Source organism: Pseudorasbora parva, chromosome 23, assembly GCF_024679245.1.
Source record: "Pseudorasbora parva isolate DD20220531a chromosome 23, ASM2467924v1, whole genome shotgun sequence".
Lineage (NCBI taxonomy): Eukaryota > Metazoa > Chordata > Actinopteri > Cypriniformes > Gobionidae > Pseudorasbora > Pseudorasbora parva.
The window spans coordinates 13,851,601-13,865,712 of NC_090194.1; the positions used below are offsets into that span (position 1 = coordinate 13,851,601).

General features: G+C 40.7%; 1 protein-coding gene across 1 annotated transcript; it reads right to left on the reverse strand.

Moving 5' to 3' along the window:
• Positions 1-904: 904 nt before the first annotated feature.
• Positions 905-13,140, reverse strand: LOC137062718 (eosinophil peroxidase-like). Its single transcript, XM_067433614.1, has 15 exons — positions 12,872-13,140; positions 12,429-12,488; positions 11,948-12,041; positions 11,687-11,862; positions 11,483-11,615; positions 11,251-11,380; positions 10,954-11,160; positions 10,515-10,872; positions 10,219-10,379; positions 9,862-10,120; positions 9,600-9,770; positions 9,235-9,472; positions 8,775-8,971; positions 8,201-8,254; positions 905-2,590 (listed from the first exon to the last, which is right to left on the reverse strand). Exons 2-15 carry the CDS (start codon positions 12,484-12,486, stop codon positions 2,172-2,174), a joined length of 2,655 nt encoding a protein of 884 aa, XP_067289715.1. The 5' UTR covers positions 12,487-12,488; positions 12,872-13,140; the 3' UTR covers positions 905-2,171.
• Positions 13,141-14,112: the final 972 nt, after the last annotated feature.

A 14,112-nucleotide genomic window follows, 5' to 3' on the forward strand; every position in this document is an offset into this window, starting at 1 on the left:
ATTAAAAAAATTACTGTAAATTACTGTGAAAGTAATGCAATTAGTAGCCAGTAATTTACTGTAAAATCACAGCAGAATTTTTTACAGTGCATGGTTAAATTTAAATCTCGCTCTCTGTGATGCACATTTTAAGGAGGAAAGCTCACAATCGTTACAAGTTCAATGCAGGATCCGTACAGCGGCTTGTCCTGAAAGATGAAGCAGTTCCAACTTTCAAACAGAAGCTGTTTACGAGCCATAACCTGCAAGTCTGATTTAGTTTTCATCTATGTGTTTTCATGTAATAGTTTTTATTGTTAATTGTACATTGTAGGAAAGAAGTACACAAATTACAATGCTGTTTGGCTCTGCAAACCAGTGTGTTAACCCTTTGACAACTACGATCACATTCTAGGCTGCAGTCCCGGGAGCGTTTGATCACATATTTGGTTAGAACGTTCAGTGATCAACTGCCAAATTAAAAAATGTAAATCTGCTTTAGCGCATTGACTGCTCTGAGCCAGAGACTTAGTGAGTGAAAGACTGACTGAGCTCAGTATGTTTTAATGTTTATTTTATGTTTCATACACTTCAAATTACATTACACAATCACAAAAATGTCACATATATCAGGAGAAGTGGATGATCTTAGGTTGTAAAGCCAGCAGTCCTCATCTGCGTCAGTAAAAACATATAGACGCACAGCCCTTGAAAACTTTACCGATCAACTAAAACAACTAACTGATTTTCGACCCTGTTTCCTCAGGTAATGTGAACAACATACAATGTAACATCGTTTACGTACAATGTAACATTGCAGTAAAAAGTCATGCCTGAAAAATCCTCCCTCACATGTGAGGGAGGATTTTTCAGGCGGGACTTTTTACTGCGCCCAGTCGAAGTACTCTCAGAAGTGCTATTCCGCCATACATTATAGTTCTCCGTTTTAATCCACTTAGAAAAGCACCACGTTTTATTTTGTGTCATCATACTTGATGGTGCAACTATTCATATAACTGTATTTAAATAGAGAAAACATGGAGGTGTTTGGTCGCTAATAACTTGATCTCTGTTTGGTTCCATAGTGAATGAACTGGGCTTAGTGGGCTAAGCTAAATGCTATCAGATCGTCACCGCGCATCAGAGAGATTAAGTGCACGCACTGAGACGAGAGAGGTACGTATCAACTCATCATAGTTAAGGGGATAACGTAGTTTAATATGAAAAAGCGGTGAAGTATCCCTTTAATACAGTGCAGTCGCACGGTCCCATGTGCAGAAAAACACCCCAAAGTATGATGAAAAGATGAAAAGATGAATAAATGAATAGTCCTTCAACCAGTCAGACCAACGATCCATCACTTCTCTATACGTCATTGTGTTAAACCCGCCAATACCGTGCCAGGTGGAATAGCCAGTTTGTGATTGGTCCACACAAATTTACAACGGAAGCAGAATAGAAAAAAGTACAGGTTTGTTCAGCCTGAGCTGCAGGGTGAAATCAAATTAGTGGCAGATCATCTTATTGATTTTATGTTATTTTTTTCGTTGGATGGCAATAAGGCATATATCCATGATGAAAGCGGAGCGGGCAGTCGGAGAATCAGCTCGCCAAACAATTACAAAAAGAATCTCAGACATATACAGATTACATTTCTCAGAGGAAGACAAGCAATTATCTAATCAGAGGCCAAAAGGCCTAATATTTTTGGTTGTAGAACTAGCCTGATAATGAATTGATATATTGATGTTTTTTATTTGTCTATTTGGCTTTTCTAAAAACATACACAAAAGTTACAGAATGGACTACAAAATATTTTTGTTGCAATCTGACAAAAAACAAAAAAACAAACAAAACATTTATCAACATACAGAGCATAAGCAGTTACATCTATGTTCCTAAATTATGAATCATTTAGCTTTAAACTATTCAAAATTTAAACAATAAGTATAACTTAACATAGTCATCTTATTAATAGACAACAACAGAAACAACTAGTTTAGAGATCACAGTAAGAAAGAAATTTGTGTTTTAAAAGACAATGGAAAGAAGCAGATTTGCAATTCACATTTTACATGGATTTTTCTGGTTATTCTTATCTGCAGGATATGTGCATTTGTACACAACTGCATTTATAATAAATAAAAACAAAAGCTACATAAAATTAAAATAATCCATTATTAGTAATAGTCCTAAACAGGGAAAATAATATGACCAGAGAAATAGCTGGAACTGGCAATACCATTAGCACCATGAGAATCCTCTATCCACACACAGTCTCCTGTAAATAGGTTCAGAATTGCCTTTCCTTGAGATAATGAATGTTTATCAAAGTCAATAGTTTCAGCAGTTATCTGTACAGCATCATTTTTCTTTAAGGTCACAGTGCCCAAACTCAGAGTACTTATGCATGAAAACTGAAAATCATATACACCAGGAATCTGGCAGAAGAACTTCCCTGATTTTTGCTCATAATGGTTTTGTCCATTGTAAAGGACCTCACTGAACACAATCACATTAGAAGAGGCAGAAGAGGTGGTGCCAACAGAAGCAAAGAAGGCAGAATGTATTTCCATATTAATAGGGGGTCCTGGAGGTCCAGGTGGGCCTGCTACACGTTGTTGACATGGAGAAATGTATTATTAAATAAAAAATAATAATTTGCAATATTGGTTGGTTAGTTCTGTAATCTCTCTTAATAATGAAAACCATAAGTGAGGTTGGTAGCTTCGTTGAAGAATAGGGCTGCACGATTAATCGAAATTGAACGGCAATCACAATTTGGCTTGTGTGCGATTATGAAAGCTCAAAGGCTGCGATTTTAAATTAAATAAATAAATGCCCAGTGTGTTAGCGAAGAGCGGCTCTGTGATCAGAAGTAAACGCTGCTCCGTCTGAAAGGCTGCGAGTTTGAATCGCTTATAACGTGCGTTTGAAAAAGCAACAGGAGTCAAACATCTTCACAAACTAGTGAAGCGTTCATAAACCTGTTCAACAAAAGACAAAGTTTAATAACATGCTTTACCACTTCATATTGTCAGTCAAGTGTTTGTGAGCAGATGTGGCTTCTCATCACAGAGTGAGGCAGACGATGCATTATTTTATAGTATTCTATACAGTGATGAAGTCCATGTCAATCAGCACTGCATAATATACTTTATTATTATGAAAATTATGGAGCCAGAATGGTGACTTTAAAATTTGGCATCACAAATTAAAATTGTCATTGAAAACAAAAGCAGAACTGAAAAAGGAAACATTGGCATTGAAACATTTGCATTGAAAATAGTTGTATTGGCATTGAAACAAGTATTGGCACTGAAAAAATAAAAGTATTAAAATATTACAATCGTATTCTTTTATTGAATTGGGATTTATTTGTATTTTTCAATGACAATCTTCAGATTTTTTCTTCATGTCACTCTTTTTCAGTGACAGTTTTTTTTACAATGTCAGTTTTTTTTCAATGTCACTGATTTTCAGTTTCAACTTTCTGTCACTGTTTTGGCGTGGAGAGGGGCGGGGTCTGAGGGGAGGGGTAAGTAGAGCGTAGTTTGCATATCATTTGCATATAGGTATACTGAAGCCGTCACCAGCTCTGAAGCCGCATGACAGATGTCCAGTTTACCGGGAACTTCCAAGCCGCAAGTTTAAGTCTTTTTTTATATTTTTTATCTGCCATTTATATGTTTTCTCGTGCAACCTGGCCGGCTTGGTTAACTTTTAACGGCCGTTATGCTGTTTTGTTTTTTCCGACGTCGACTGGAACATGTAAATTAGCCTACTAACATTAGCCGTGTTGGCTAACTTAACTGTGGTTAATGCGGCTGTCTAAGTTACACTACTGACATCCCCAACCACACACACACACCGGAGACAGACGTTACTCCTAGGGCCGCGAGTGTGCTTTTATCTGTATTTAATTTAGTTGTGCTGCTGCACAAGACCTCATAAACGTGTTAACGCAAAATGTTCAGCAGTATCACACCAGCACAGCAGAATCCAGTGCCGTCACATAAGCACCATTAAATACAGATAGAAGCACATTCGCGGCCCTAGGAGTTACTGTGTAATGCTGCGTTTAAGCCGAACTAGCGGCTCTCCTGTGTGTGTGTGTGTGTGTGTGTGTGTGTGTGTGTGTGTGTGTGTGTGTGTGTGTGTGTGTGTGTGTGTGTGTGGTTGGGGATGTCAGTAGTGTTACACAGCCAGGCGCCCTGCTGATTATCATGTCAGTGTTAACGTCACAGGCTATGTTACTGTTAGCCACTGTTGTGATGTACTCGACAGACACCTAACGTTAATTATTTTTTGCCAAACCGGACTTTTAGCCTTATTCTGTGCATATGGAGACCGGTGTTTATATTTGACCCTGCATTAACCACAGTTAAGTTAGCCAACACGTCGTTAGTAATTTACATGTTTCAGTTGACGTCGGGGGGGAAAAAAACAGCATAACGGCCGTTAAAAGTTAAGCAAACCGGCCAGGTTGCACGTGAATAAACATGTAAATGGCAGATAAAAAAAAACAGACTTGCGGCTTGGAAGTTCCCGGTAAACTGGACATCTGTCATGCGGCTTCAGAGCTGGTGACGGGTTCAGTATAACTATATGCAATGATATGCAAACTACGCTCTACTTACCCCTCCCCTCAGACCCCGCCCCTCTCCACGCCAAAACAGTGACAGAAAGTTGAAACTGAAAATCAGTGACATTGAAAAAAAACTGACATTGTAAAAAAAAACTGTCACTGAAAAAGAGTAACATGAAGAAAAAATCTGAAGATTGTCATTGAAAAATACAAATAAATCCCAATTCAATAAAAGAATACGATTGTAATATTTTAATAATTTTATTTTTTCAGTGCCAATACTTGTTTCAATGCCAATACAACTGTTTTCAATGCAAATGTTTCAATGCCAATGTTTCCTTTTTCAGTTCTGCTTTTGTTTTCAATGACAATTTTAATTTGTGATGCCAAATTTTAAAGTCACCATTCTGGCTCCATAGAAAATACCCTTGACGGCTTAAAGAACTTAAATACACCATATTTTGCTGCAGTCATGTTTATTGTCGTCGTGTTTAATCGTCGTGTTTAATCGTCGTCGTGTTTAATCGTTCAGCCTGTGTCGTTAAAGCGTTTCTGTCTTCTGTTTACATAAGGGTTTTCCTGAAAATTAACGACATTACTTCTCTGAGGCAAATGTTGCTTTTCCGCTCAAGGGCGCCCTCTGGCCTTCAGTATGAATTATAAACTTTAGGTAATAAATAATAAGAAAATAATACTTAATACATTTTAAAATTAATAAACTTAGAAAATATATAAATTTATAGGACAATCCATGTTCCCTTTCAGTCGGTCACGTTCGATGTACGTCGGACTTAGACTGACGAATTGGGATCTGACCTCAGAAACCTATCCACTTCGAGTGTATAAAAATGAGCCAATCGGAGATGTGATCCGCACATTCCACGCTCCGCCCCGCAGCGCGGGTATAAATAGGAAGTAGAATGGCAGATCAATGCTTTCTACTTCGTAGCCGAGCAGTACTACTACTGTGTTTACGAAGAGTGCGTAAATTGAGTCTCGTGAGAGAAGGAGAACTGCCAGTGCGGGTGAAACGGCGCTTCAGCGAGTGATTGACAGTTGCAATCGTTTGCATTCAAAAAAGAGCTTTTTGTTGATTCACTGGGCGTTTTCCCAAACTTGAGTGCCACACACAGGCTTGCACTGTGGACTGTGTGCTGGCCGCGGTCATCTCCTTGAGTGCTTCAGCACATCTAAAAGAGCAGTTTTCCATCCTAAAAGAGAAACACGGTTTGACCCTGCGTCTTTTTCAAGATGTAATTCAAACCGTGTGTTTCTGGATGCGGTCGCTTCTTGTCCCCTTGTTGTTTGGGCGTTCAGCACACTGAGGCTGCGTTCGTGAATGAGTCATGTTCCCACTGCGGGAACATGACCATCACAGTGTTGAGGTCCAGACTCCAATACCTCAGGGCAGGTGGAGCTTCCTTGCGCATCCCCCGGTCTAGCGGTCCTTCTGCACCTAAGCAGACGGCTGCTACTCTGGCTGATGACATGGGTTGGGACCTGAGGGTGACGGACAGGGCTAACCCGACGGGTCAGATGGCTCCTCGGGCCCCTCCCCCCTCCACTGTGCCGGTGGAGTTCCTGGAAGGACGTGCTGACCTCTCGCGCGGAGTGCCAGCCGTCTCTTTCGGGGCTCCGGCGGAAGACAGGATGTCGGTCGCAGCATCGGGGGACGAGCTAATGGGCTCTGAGGATGAGGATGAGGCTACGCTGCCCCCTTCGGGTGTGACTGCGTTGCCCAAGTCGGACCCAGAGCTTACGGCTATGCTTTCCCGGGCCGCCGTAAGCGTAGGGCTCGAGTTGAACTCTCCACCGTGTCCCGAACCTTCGCGGTTGGATGATTGGTTTCTCGGGACGGCCCGTGCTGGTTCTCAGCCCCCCGCCCCGGTGCCTTTCTTCCCGGAAGTGCATCAGGAGATCTCGAAGTTGTGGGCAGCGCCGTATAGTGCTCGTGTGCGATCGACGGACTCCTCCGTCCTCACTGCCCTCGATGGCGGTGCGGTGAAGGGCTACGTGGAAATCTCCTCCAGTCGAGTGGTCGGTGGCGCTGCACCTGTGTCCCAAGACCGCTGCGGACTGGCGGGGTGCCCCGCATCTCCCCTCCCGGGCGTGTAAGTTCTCGTCCGGGCTAACCGGCAAGGCTTACACAGCCTGTCGAGAAGCCGCGTCAGCATTGCATGCCATGGCGCTCCTGCAGGTCTACCAGGCCAAGGCGCTCATGGAATTGCATGAGGGCAGTTCCGACAAGGGCGTTATGCAGGAACTGCGTGCGGTGACGGACCTCGCTCTACGAGTGACGAAAGTCCCTGCACGCTCCCAGGAGCGGGCGATGGCCACGCTGGTGGTCCAGGAACGCCACCTGTGGCTGAACCTGGCAGATATGCGCGATGCGGACAAGGTGCGATTCCTGAACGCCCCGATCTGCCAGGCCGGCCTCTTCGGCGACGCCATCGAGGACTTTGCCCAGTAGTTCTCGGTGGCCCAGAAGCAGACGGAGGGCATTAAAAACATCCTGCCCCGCAGACCCGCTGCTGCCTCCACCCCGTCCCCGGCCGCAGTTCCGCCGCCTGCTCTTCGCCGAGGACGTCCCCCAGCGTCCGCCTCCGCTCCTGCCAAGCCAAAGCAGCAGCCTCCACCGGCCAAGCAGGTTGCCGGGCGCAAGGATGGCAGTTCACTATGTCGAACGTGACCGACGGAAAGGGAACGTCTCTGTTACGTCTCGGTTACATATGTAACCCTTGTTCCCTGAAGAAGGGAACGGAGACGTACGTCCCGTCGCCAGGTGCTGTGCTTCCGCTAGGAGCCCCGTCACCAAGTCGGCTCCTCAGCAGAAAAAAACATTGATCTGCCATTCCACTTCCTATTTATACCCGTACTGCGGGGTTGAGCGTGGAATGTGCGGATCACATGCCAATCTCCGATTGGCTCGTTTTTATACACTCGAAGTGGATAGGTCTCTGAGGTCAGATCCCAGTTCGTCAGTCAAAGTCCGACGTAAGTCTCCATTCCCTTCTTCAGGGAACAAGGGTTATATACGTAAACGAGACGTTTTTCTTCAATGTACAGGAGTTTCCCCCCCCCCCCCCACAGTGGATGCACAAGAGGTTCATATTTCATATTAAAGACAGACTTTGAGAAATTCTTAGATTTTTATAATAATTTTTATAATAATAAGATTTTTATAATAATATTTTTATTACAATAACTCCTTAGGCTTAGACCTTTCTAATGTTTTTTATTCATAGGCTGTCTGCATAATAATAGGTAACCCAGCATTTTTTTTTTGTTGTAAAATAAGTTCTGTAAAATATTACAAAAAAAATAAATAATAATTAATAATAATAATTAATATTAGTATTATTATATTTTTATATTTATTCTGACATACTTTTTTAATTTGTAATTATGAAAATGTTATTGTAATGGTAATATATAATTATATAGGCATATTAATATATAAACAAAAAAAGTTATATACACACACACTTTTCATTTGTAAAAAAATATATAATAATCGCATTTTAAATCGCAATCGCAATTTTACCCAGAATAATCGCAATTATATATTTTCCCCAAATTGTGCAGCCCTATTGAAGAATATTTAAAGTTTTTTTTGTTTTTTGTATGACTTACCAGGTTCCCCTGGAGGTCCTCTAGGTCCTGGAGGTCCTTGGAAGGACTCTATATCTGAGGGTTAAGGCATAGACGTTATATGTTTGTACTATAAGCCTAACTGTTTGCATTAAATCAAAATAAATTTGAAAAATCACAAAATTCACAATTTTAAATGTGAAAGAGACCCCTAACCCAAGCAAAATTCCTTGAAGCATGCAAAAGGTAGAAAGAAGGACTAAACAGCGTACAAAGAGATGGTGCAGTTCAGGTGCAATCATAAAACATTGTTTGACAGTTGTGGCATCCAAATGCATTGATTCATGTCACTGCACCAGTCCAGTGTACAGCAAAGAAGAAGCTACTCAAGCTGTGTATAGTTTAGAGATTTTGCAGTGAATTAATTGTCATTTTAAGATATATAATAGACCATATGCACAACATCATCACTCGCTCTTTGTGCTTGCAATTAGATAAAAACAAACACTTTTCTAACCTCATTTCCAATGTCTGATATTTAGATGCCACCGTTACCTGGAAGGCCAAATACCAAATCACAGCAGTCTTTAAGAGCTCTTATACTATGGTGCCTTACCAGTTTCAATCCAAGGGTTGAGGTCTAAGGCAGGGATATCCCCACAGGAAACGTAACTGGCTGAACTGGTGAAGTGGAAAGGATCATTGGGAACTCTGTCGATTCCAGTGTTGTCGCAGATGATGCGGGCCAGCGACATAGAGGCCAGTGATGCTTTTTGTTTGGAGGTAAACACTCCTTTGTTCTCCCACCATAACCTGAACACACCGTGACACCTGACGTTACCACCTTTCAAACACATACTAGTCTAATCGACTAAATCAGGGGTGTCCATTCCTGCTCCTGGAGGGCTGGTGTCCTGCAGAGTTAGGTTCCAACCAGCCCCAGTGCATTTACCTGGAAATTTCCTGAAGACCTTGATTAGCGGTTTCAGGTGTGTTTACTGAGGGTTGGAGGAGGATAGTGGCCCGCCAGGAGAGGGGTTGGACAACCCTGAATTTATATACACAGAAATCTTTACCTGTCACCGTCGCGAATGTGCTGGAACTGTGTAGCGATAAGGCAGGCAAAAAGAGGACCAACACGACCACCAGGAGCAAAAGGCTCAGCAACACCTCCCAACCAAATGTCGATGTTCTCAGGGGTGCCATAAAGCTCAATCAGCCTGCGAGCCAGTTCAGTGTTGTTCATCACCACAGCCAATTCTTGCACATTCTGAGGGGCGGACAGTCCACAGAACCGACGCCATTCATTATATCCTTATGAGGAATAACAGATGGATATCTGGTAAGTCTTCTCTCAAAAACACATGGAGTGGTAATGCAGCATGAAGCTGAGTTGGCTTCATGTGATTGGATTTAAAGGGTTTTAATCCAGAATATTTACCTGGTATTGCATGGTCACGACCTCTTTGCATATTGAGGGCAGCCAAGTCCAAAGCAATGTGTGATGTAAAGGCAAAAAGTCTCTCTCTAAGAGCATCAACCATCATGTGGTCTTGTGTATTCAGTTTTGCTGGCCGACCAATCAGTCCACGAAGCAGAGGATCGATGCCCCCTAAGCATAAAGCAAAGGAGAAATAAATTAGGATTGAAGAAGACAGATTTAGGACGTGGTAAGTATGCTGTTCCAAGTCTCACAAACTCACCTTCGAAAAGCACCCTCCATGGTGAGAAGAAGGCCTCATGGAGGGGCACATTTGGAAATTGAGGATGATTCTGGTAATTTTCATCAAGACGAAATAGGATGGGTTGGATGGTCAAATGGCCAAAACGGAAAGCTGCAGTAGCAAAGATGTTTGCAATGGTAGGGTCCACATTTTCATTGTAACCTGGATATAGTCCAAGGTGTCTATTGTAAGCGTCAGGGCCCAAAATTATTGGCAAGTATTCCTCAATCACCAAGATCTAAAAGAGAAAGGAGAGATTGATAATGAATATATGTTATACTCCACATGTAACTGCTTGTGTTTGAGTTAATGACCCTTTTCATTGAGTGACTTTACCTGGTTATAGGCGCCAACAATTTTTCTTGCCTCTTGATAGAGGGTTTCACTACTCCAGGTAGGATTGAGCACACTGAGGGCACGAGCCAGTCTATTGTGCTCTCTCATGAAAAGTGTGTGTATTGAGGTGAGAGCAATGTTCTCGTTAACACGGACATCCCCTACAAACAAGAGTTCATTAGCATTCGGCACATGGAATTGTGCAAATACCATACATTTCATAAGCTGGATTTACTAATGACAACTATGCCTGATAATTGCATATGAAGGTACAAGATTTTCTAATTGTTACCGACCTGCAGTGAAGCAAGGCACCTCTGTTAGCGTGGTATTATTGAGGGTTTTCCTACGTGTGGCACACATGAAGCTTTTAACTTTGGTGAAGGGCAGGTGCTCTCGTCCATTGTCCTGGAACTGATCGTTGACAAGAAGAAGACCACCATCATTGTTCAGGTCTCTCAGTTCTTTTGCTAGGCCATCCTCTGCCCCGTAAACCTGTCCAGCATCTAGAAAAGCTGTTAAAGCATTGATCTGTTCCCTAACTTTGGGGCTCCCATCAAATAGATAGGCAGTGTTCCCAGAATTACAGGCCGGTGATGAACGGAAGACAGGGAGACAGTTGTCAGGATGCAAACGTTGATCTCCTGGAGGGACCTGTGTTTTGACAAAAAATATAACATGAAAGATAGTTTTTATAAAACAACAAGGCCATCAACTAGAGTGTCTTTGACTGACCAGAATTGGGAAGCAGGGTTCAGAGCGCTCACAGCTTTTATCACAGTTGAGGCCACTACTGAAGGATCTAATGCTTGGCGAGGAGGGCGTAAAAGTCAGATCATGGTTAGCCCATTGGCCAAAGATGGTTAGCATGAAGGTAAATTCACGATCACTCTCTACGTCAGCATCTGCAGTGCTTAGAATACGATTGGAAACCAGTCTGACCTGGAATCAATGAGGAAGACAGAATTCAGACATTGTTAATTATTTGTCAAATAGAGTTCAGTAAACTATTCATAATCATCTCTATCATACCAGGGGCAGCACTGCACCATTGTGCAATATGTTGGGTTCCCACCCTTTGGGCTGGGAGATGCCATCATCATACTGAGCAGGCAACCAGCGAGCATAAGGGGTGTTGGATGCACCAAGAAGTGGGTTCCTCCTGGGAATGATACATTTAGTTTTTTAGCTATAGGCAAACACTGTCAAACAAAACAAAAAGTCTTTGATTAAGACAACCCTGAATGAGGATGGCAAGACAGACCTGTTGTTGCAGACATTGGTGGCAGTTCGATACTTGTTTACGTTGGCTGTGGTCCTACAAGATGGGGGCTGGGTTTGAGCCACACAGCCTGTCAAACGTGTGATCATGTTAAGCTCATCTACAGTGAGCAGATCTAGGGGAAAACACATAATCACTCAGTAATGGATCTTTTCTGAGCTTGTGCACAGTTCTTTGTCCTCATACCTGTAGTATTGATAGCCCTCTTGTGTGCGTGATGGGCTTTCTCATTGATCAGTCTGAGCGTTTGCTCCATGTAGTCTGCGGCTCTCACGGCCTCTCTTGTCTTTCGAGCTGGCTGTTTCATCAGACGTAGCTTGTCGGAAGGCTTGATGACATCTCTGCGCACCCTTGCTAAAGTCCTGGAATTGGTGAGATAAAATAAATAGATAAATGACTGATGAAGGCATAGGAATACTGAACAACACCCTTGCATCTTTTACTTACTCATCACGAGAATACTTGTAAGCAGCATCTACTATTTTCTTTGCTTCTTCAAATGAATCTCGAATGAAACGTCTCCCGGGACTCTCTTCTTCTGCTAAAAAAAGAAAAGAAAAGGGTATTACATCATGATATGGCCCTAGAAAGGCTAATAATTAGTCATTTTAGTGAAGCCTGTAATTTATTTATTTTGGATAGTAGATGAATGAACTTAACTTATTTACTAAATGAATCAAATTCAGATTTATTTATTTTATTTTATTTTATTTTACAAAATGCAGCAATGCACTGTAAGTGATATTGTAGTCAGTAAATTGATTCTCCAGAAGAAGTCACACCAGCTGTAAAGCTTAAACGACTGAAGAGCACAATGACATTTCTTGCACCAGAAAAAAAATATAACAATGAAGTTGTTTTGATGATTTAATTCTATATTGTTAAACATTAGCTGTTTGATTTTTGATGGCATGATTGGAAAACTTACCACCCATTGAAAGAGCATAACAGCACCCCACCACAAAAACAAAAGTGGGAAAATTCATCTCTGAAAAACAATGAGACATTTAGAAAATAAACGTAAAAATATATTTTTATGAATTTTTAAAGATGCATTACTCTACATTAAAAAAAAAAGATTATTTAACTTAAATAACCTTTTTTAAACTGCTTTTTATACTGTGTACACATGGTATAAAATGACATTTTAATCTAACTTAAATAAATTGTTTTAATATGTATTTTACATTTTAAGGGACATGAAAAGAAGAATACTAACAATTTGTTTTAAAAACAAAAACAGATCAACAGTTTGAGAACTGTCTATTAAATGTAAGAATTATTCTAAATGAAATAATTTGCATTTACAATCAGCATTTAAAGTGTAATTTAATTATAAAGCCATTTAAAGAGAATTTTTCCATTTCTCACCAGGTCTCAGCAGGTCTCAGGCTCTCTGGTTCTGGACTCAAGGCTCAGAGTGTGTTGTACTGACTGGATGGAGCAGCCGTGCTTTATACCATCCCTCAACCTTGCTCTGTTAAGCACCACTAAGGGAGTCTTGGGAGGGGTTAACACGTTTACTTCCTTCTTCCTTTTCATAGCAAGCGTATTTACCATGTGTGGAGTTTGATTTATTTATATATTTGAAGTGACAGTCTGACACGTATTTACTCCTCATTACTCTACATTACAGGAAAAAATAAAATAAAAAAATATTTAACGATTCATGTACTTAGCATCTTAATATTGACAAAATATTTAGAAGCATTGTTCAAAAAGTAATTATTTGCTCACTCTCATGTCATTCAGAAACTGTATGCATTTCTTCTGTCAAACATAAGTCAATGAGATAATACTTTCTAGAACTGCATATATACTATTTCAAAGTAAAAACTTTATGACTGATGTGATTATTATAAGATTTTTTTGTTTGTTTGAATATACAGATTATGCTCAAGTTTTCAAGATTCAATATAACACTTGATTTCGACAGTACACTTTAGAAATTCTGCTGACTATAAGTTCTCACTCTACTAACCTGAATCCTAACCCTAACCCTAACCTAATAGTCTGGACAAGTTACTTATACAGTTGTGATCAGAATTATTGGCAGCCCTGGTAAATATGAATAAAGAAGCCTGTAAAAAATAAATCTGCGTTGTTAATCCTTTTGAGGTTTTATCCCAAAAAAAATCACAAAATCTAACCTTTCATTTAAGTAAAATAATTGAAAATCTTAGGGAAAAATTCTCTTTACGAAATAAATGTTTTTCCAAAACATGTTGGACATAACTATTGGCACCCTTTCATTAAATACCATTTTTCATTTCATTTTTTACCAAGATAACAGCTCTGAGACCTCTCCTATAATGTGAGATGAGTTTGGAACACCTGACAAGAGATCAGAGATCATTCAATTATAGTGAATCTCTCCAGATCCTTCAGATTCCCAGATCCATGCTGGCGCTTCTTCAGTTCACCCTACTCATTTTCTTTAGGGTTTATGTCAGGGGATATATATATGAGTGAACTAGAAACTAGAACATTATAATATATAATATATCCTAATTCAATGTATAATGAAAGCATTAATCAATATTTATCCTCCTATATTTTTATAATGATTTTTAAATATTATTTCTAGTTATATTACTTAATTAACAGAACCA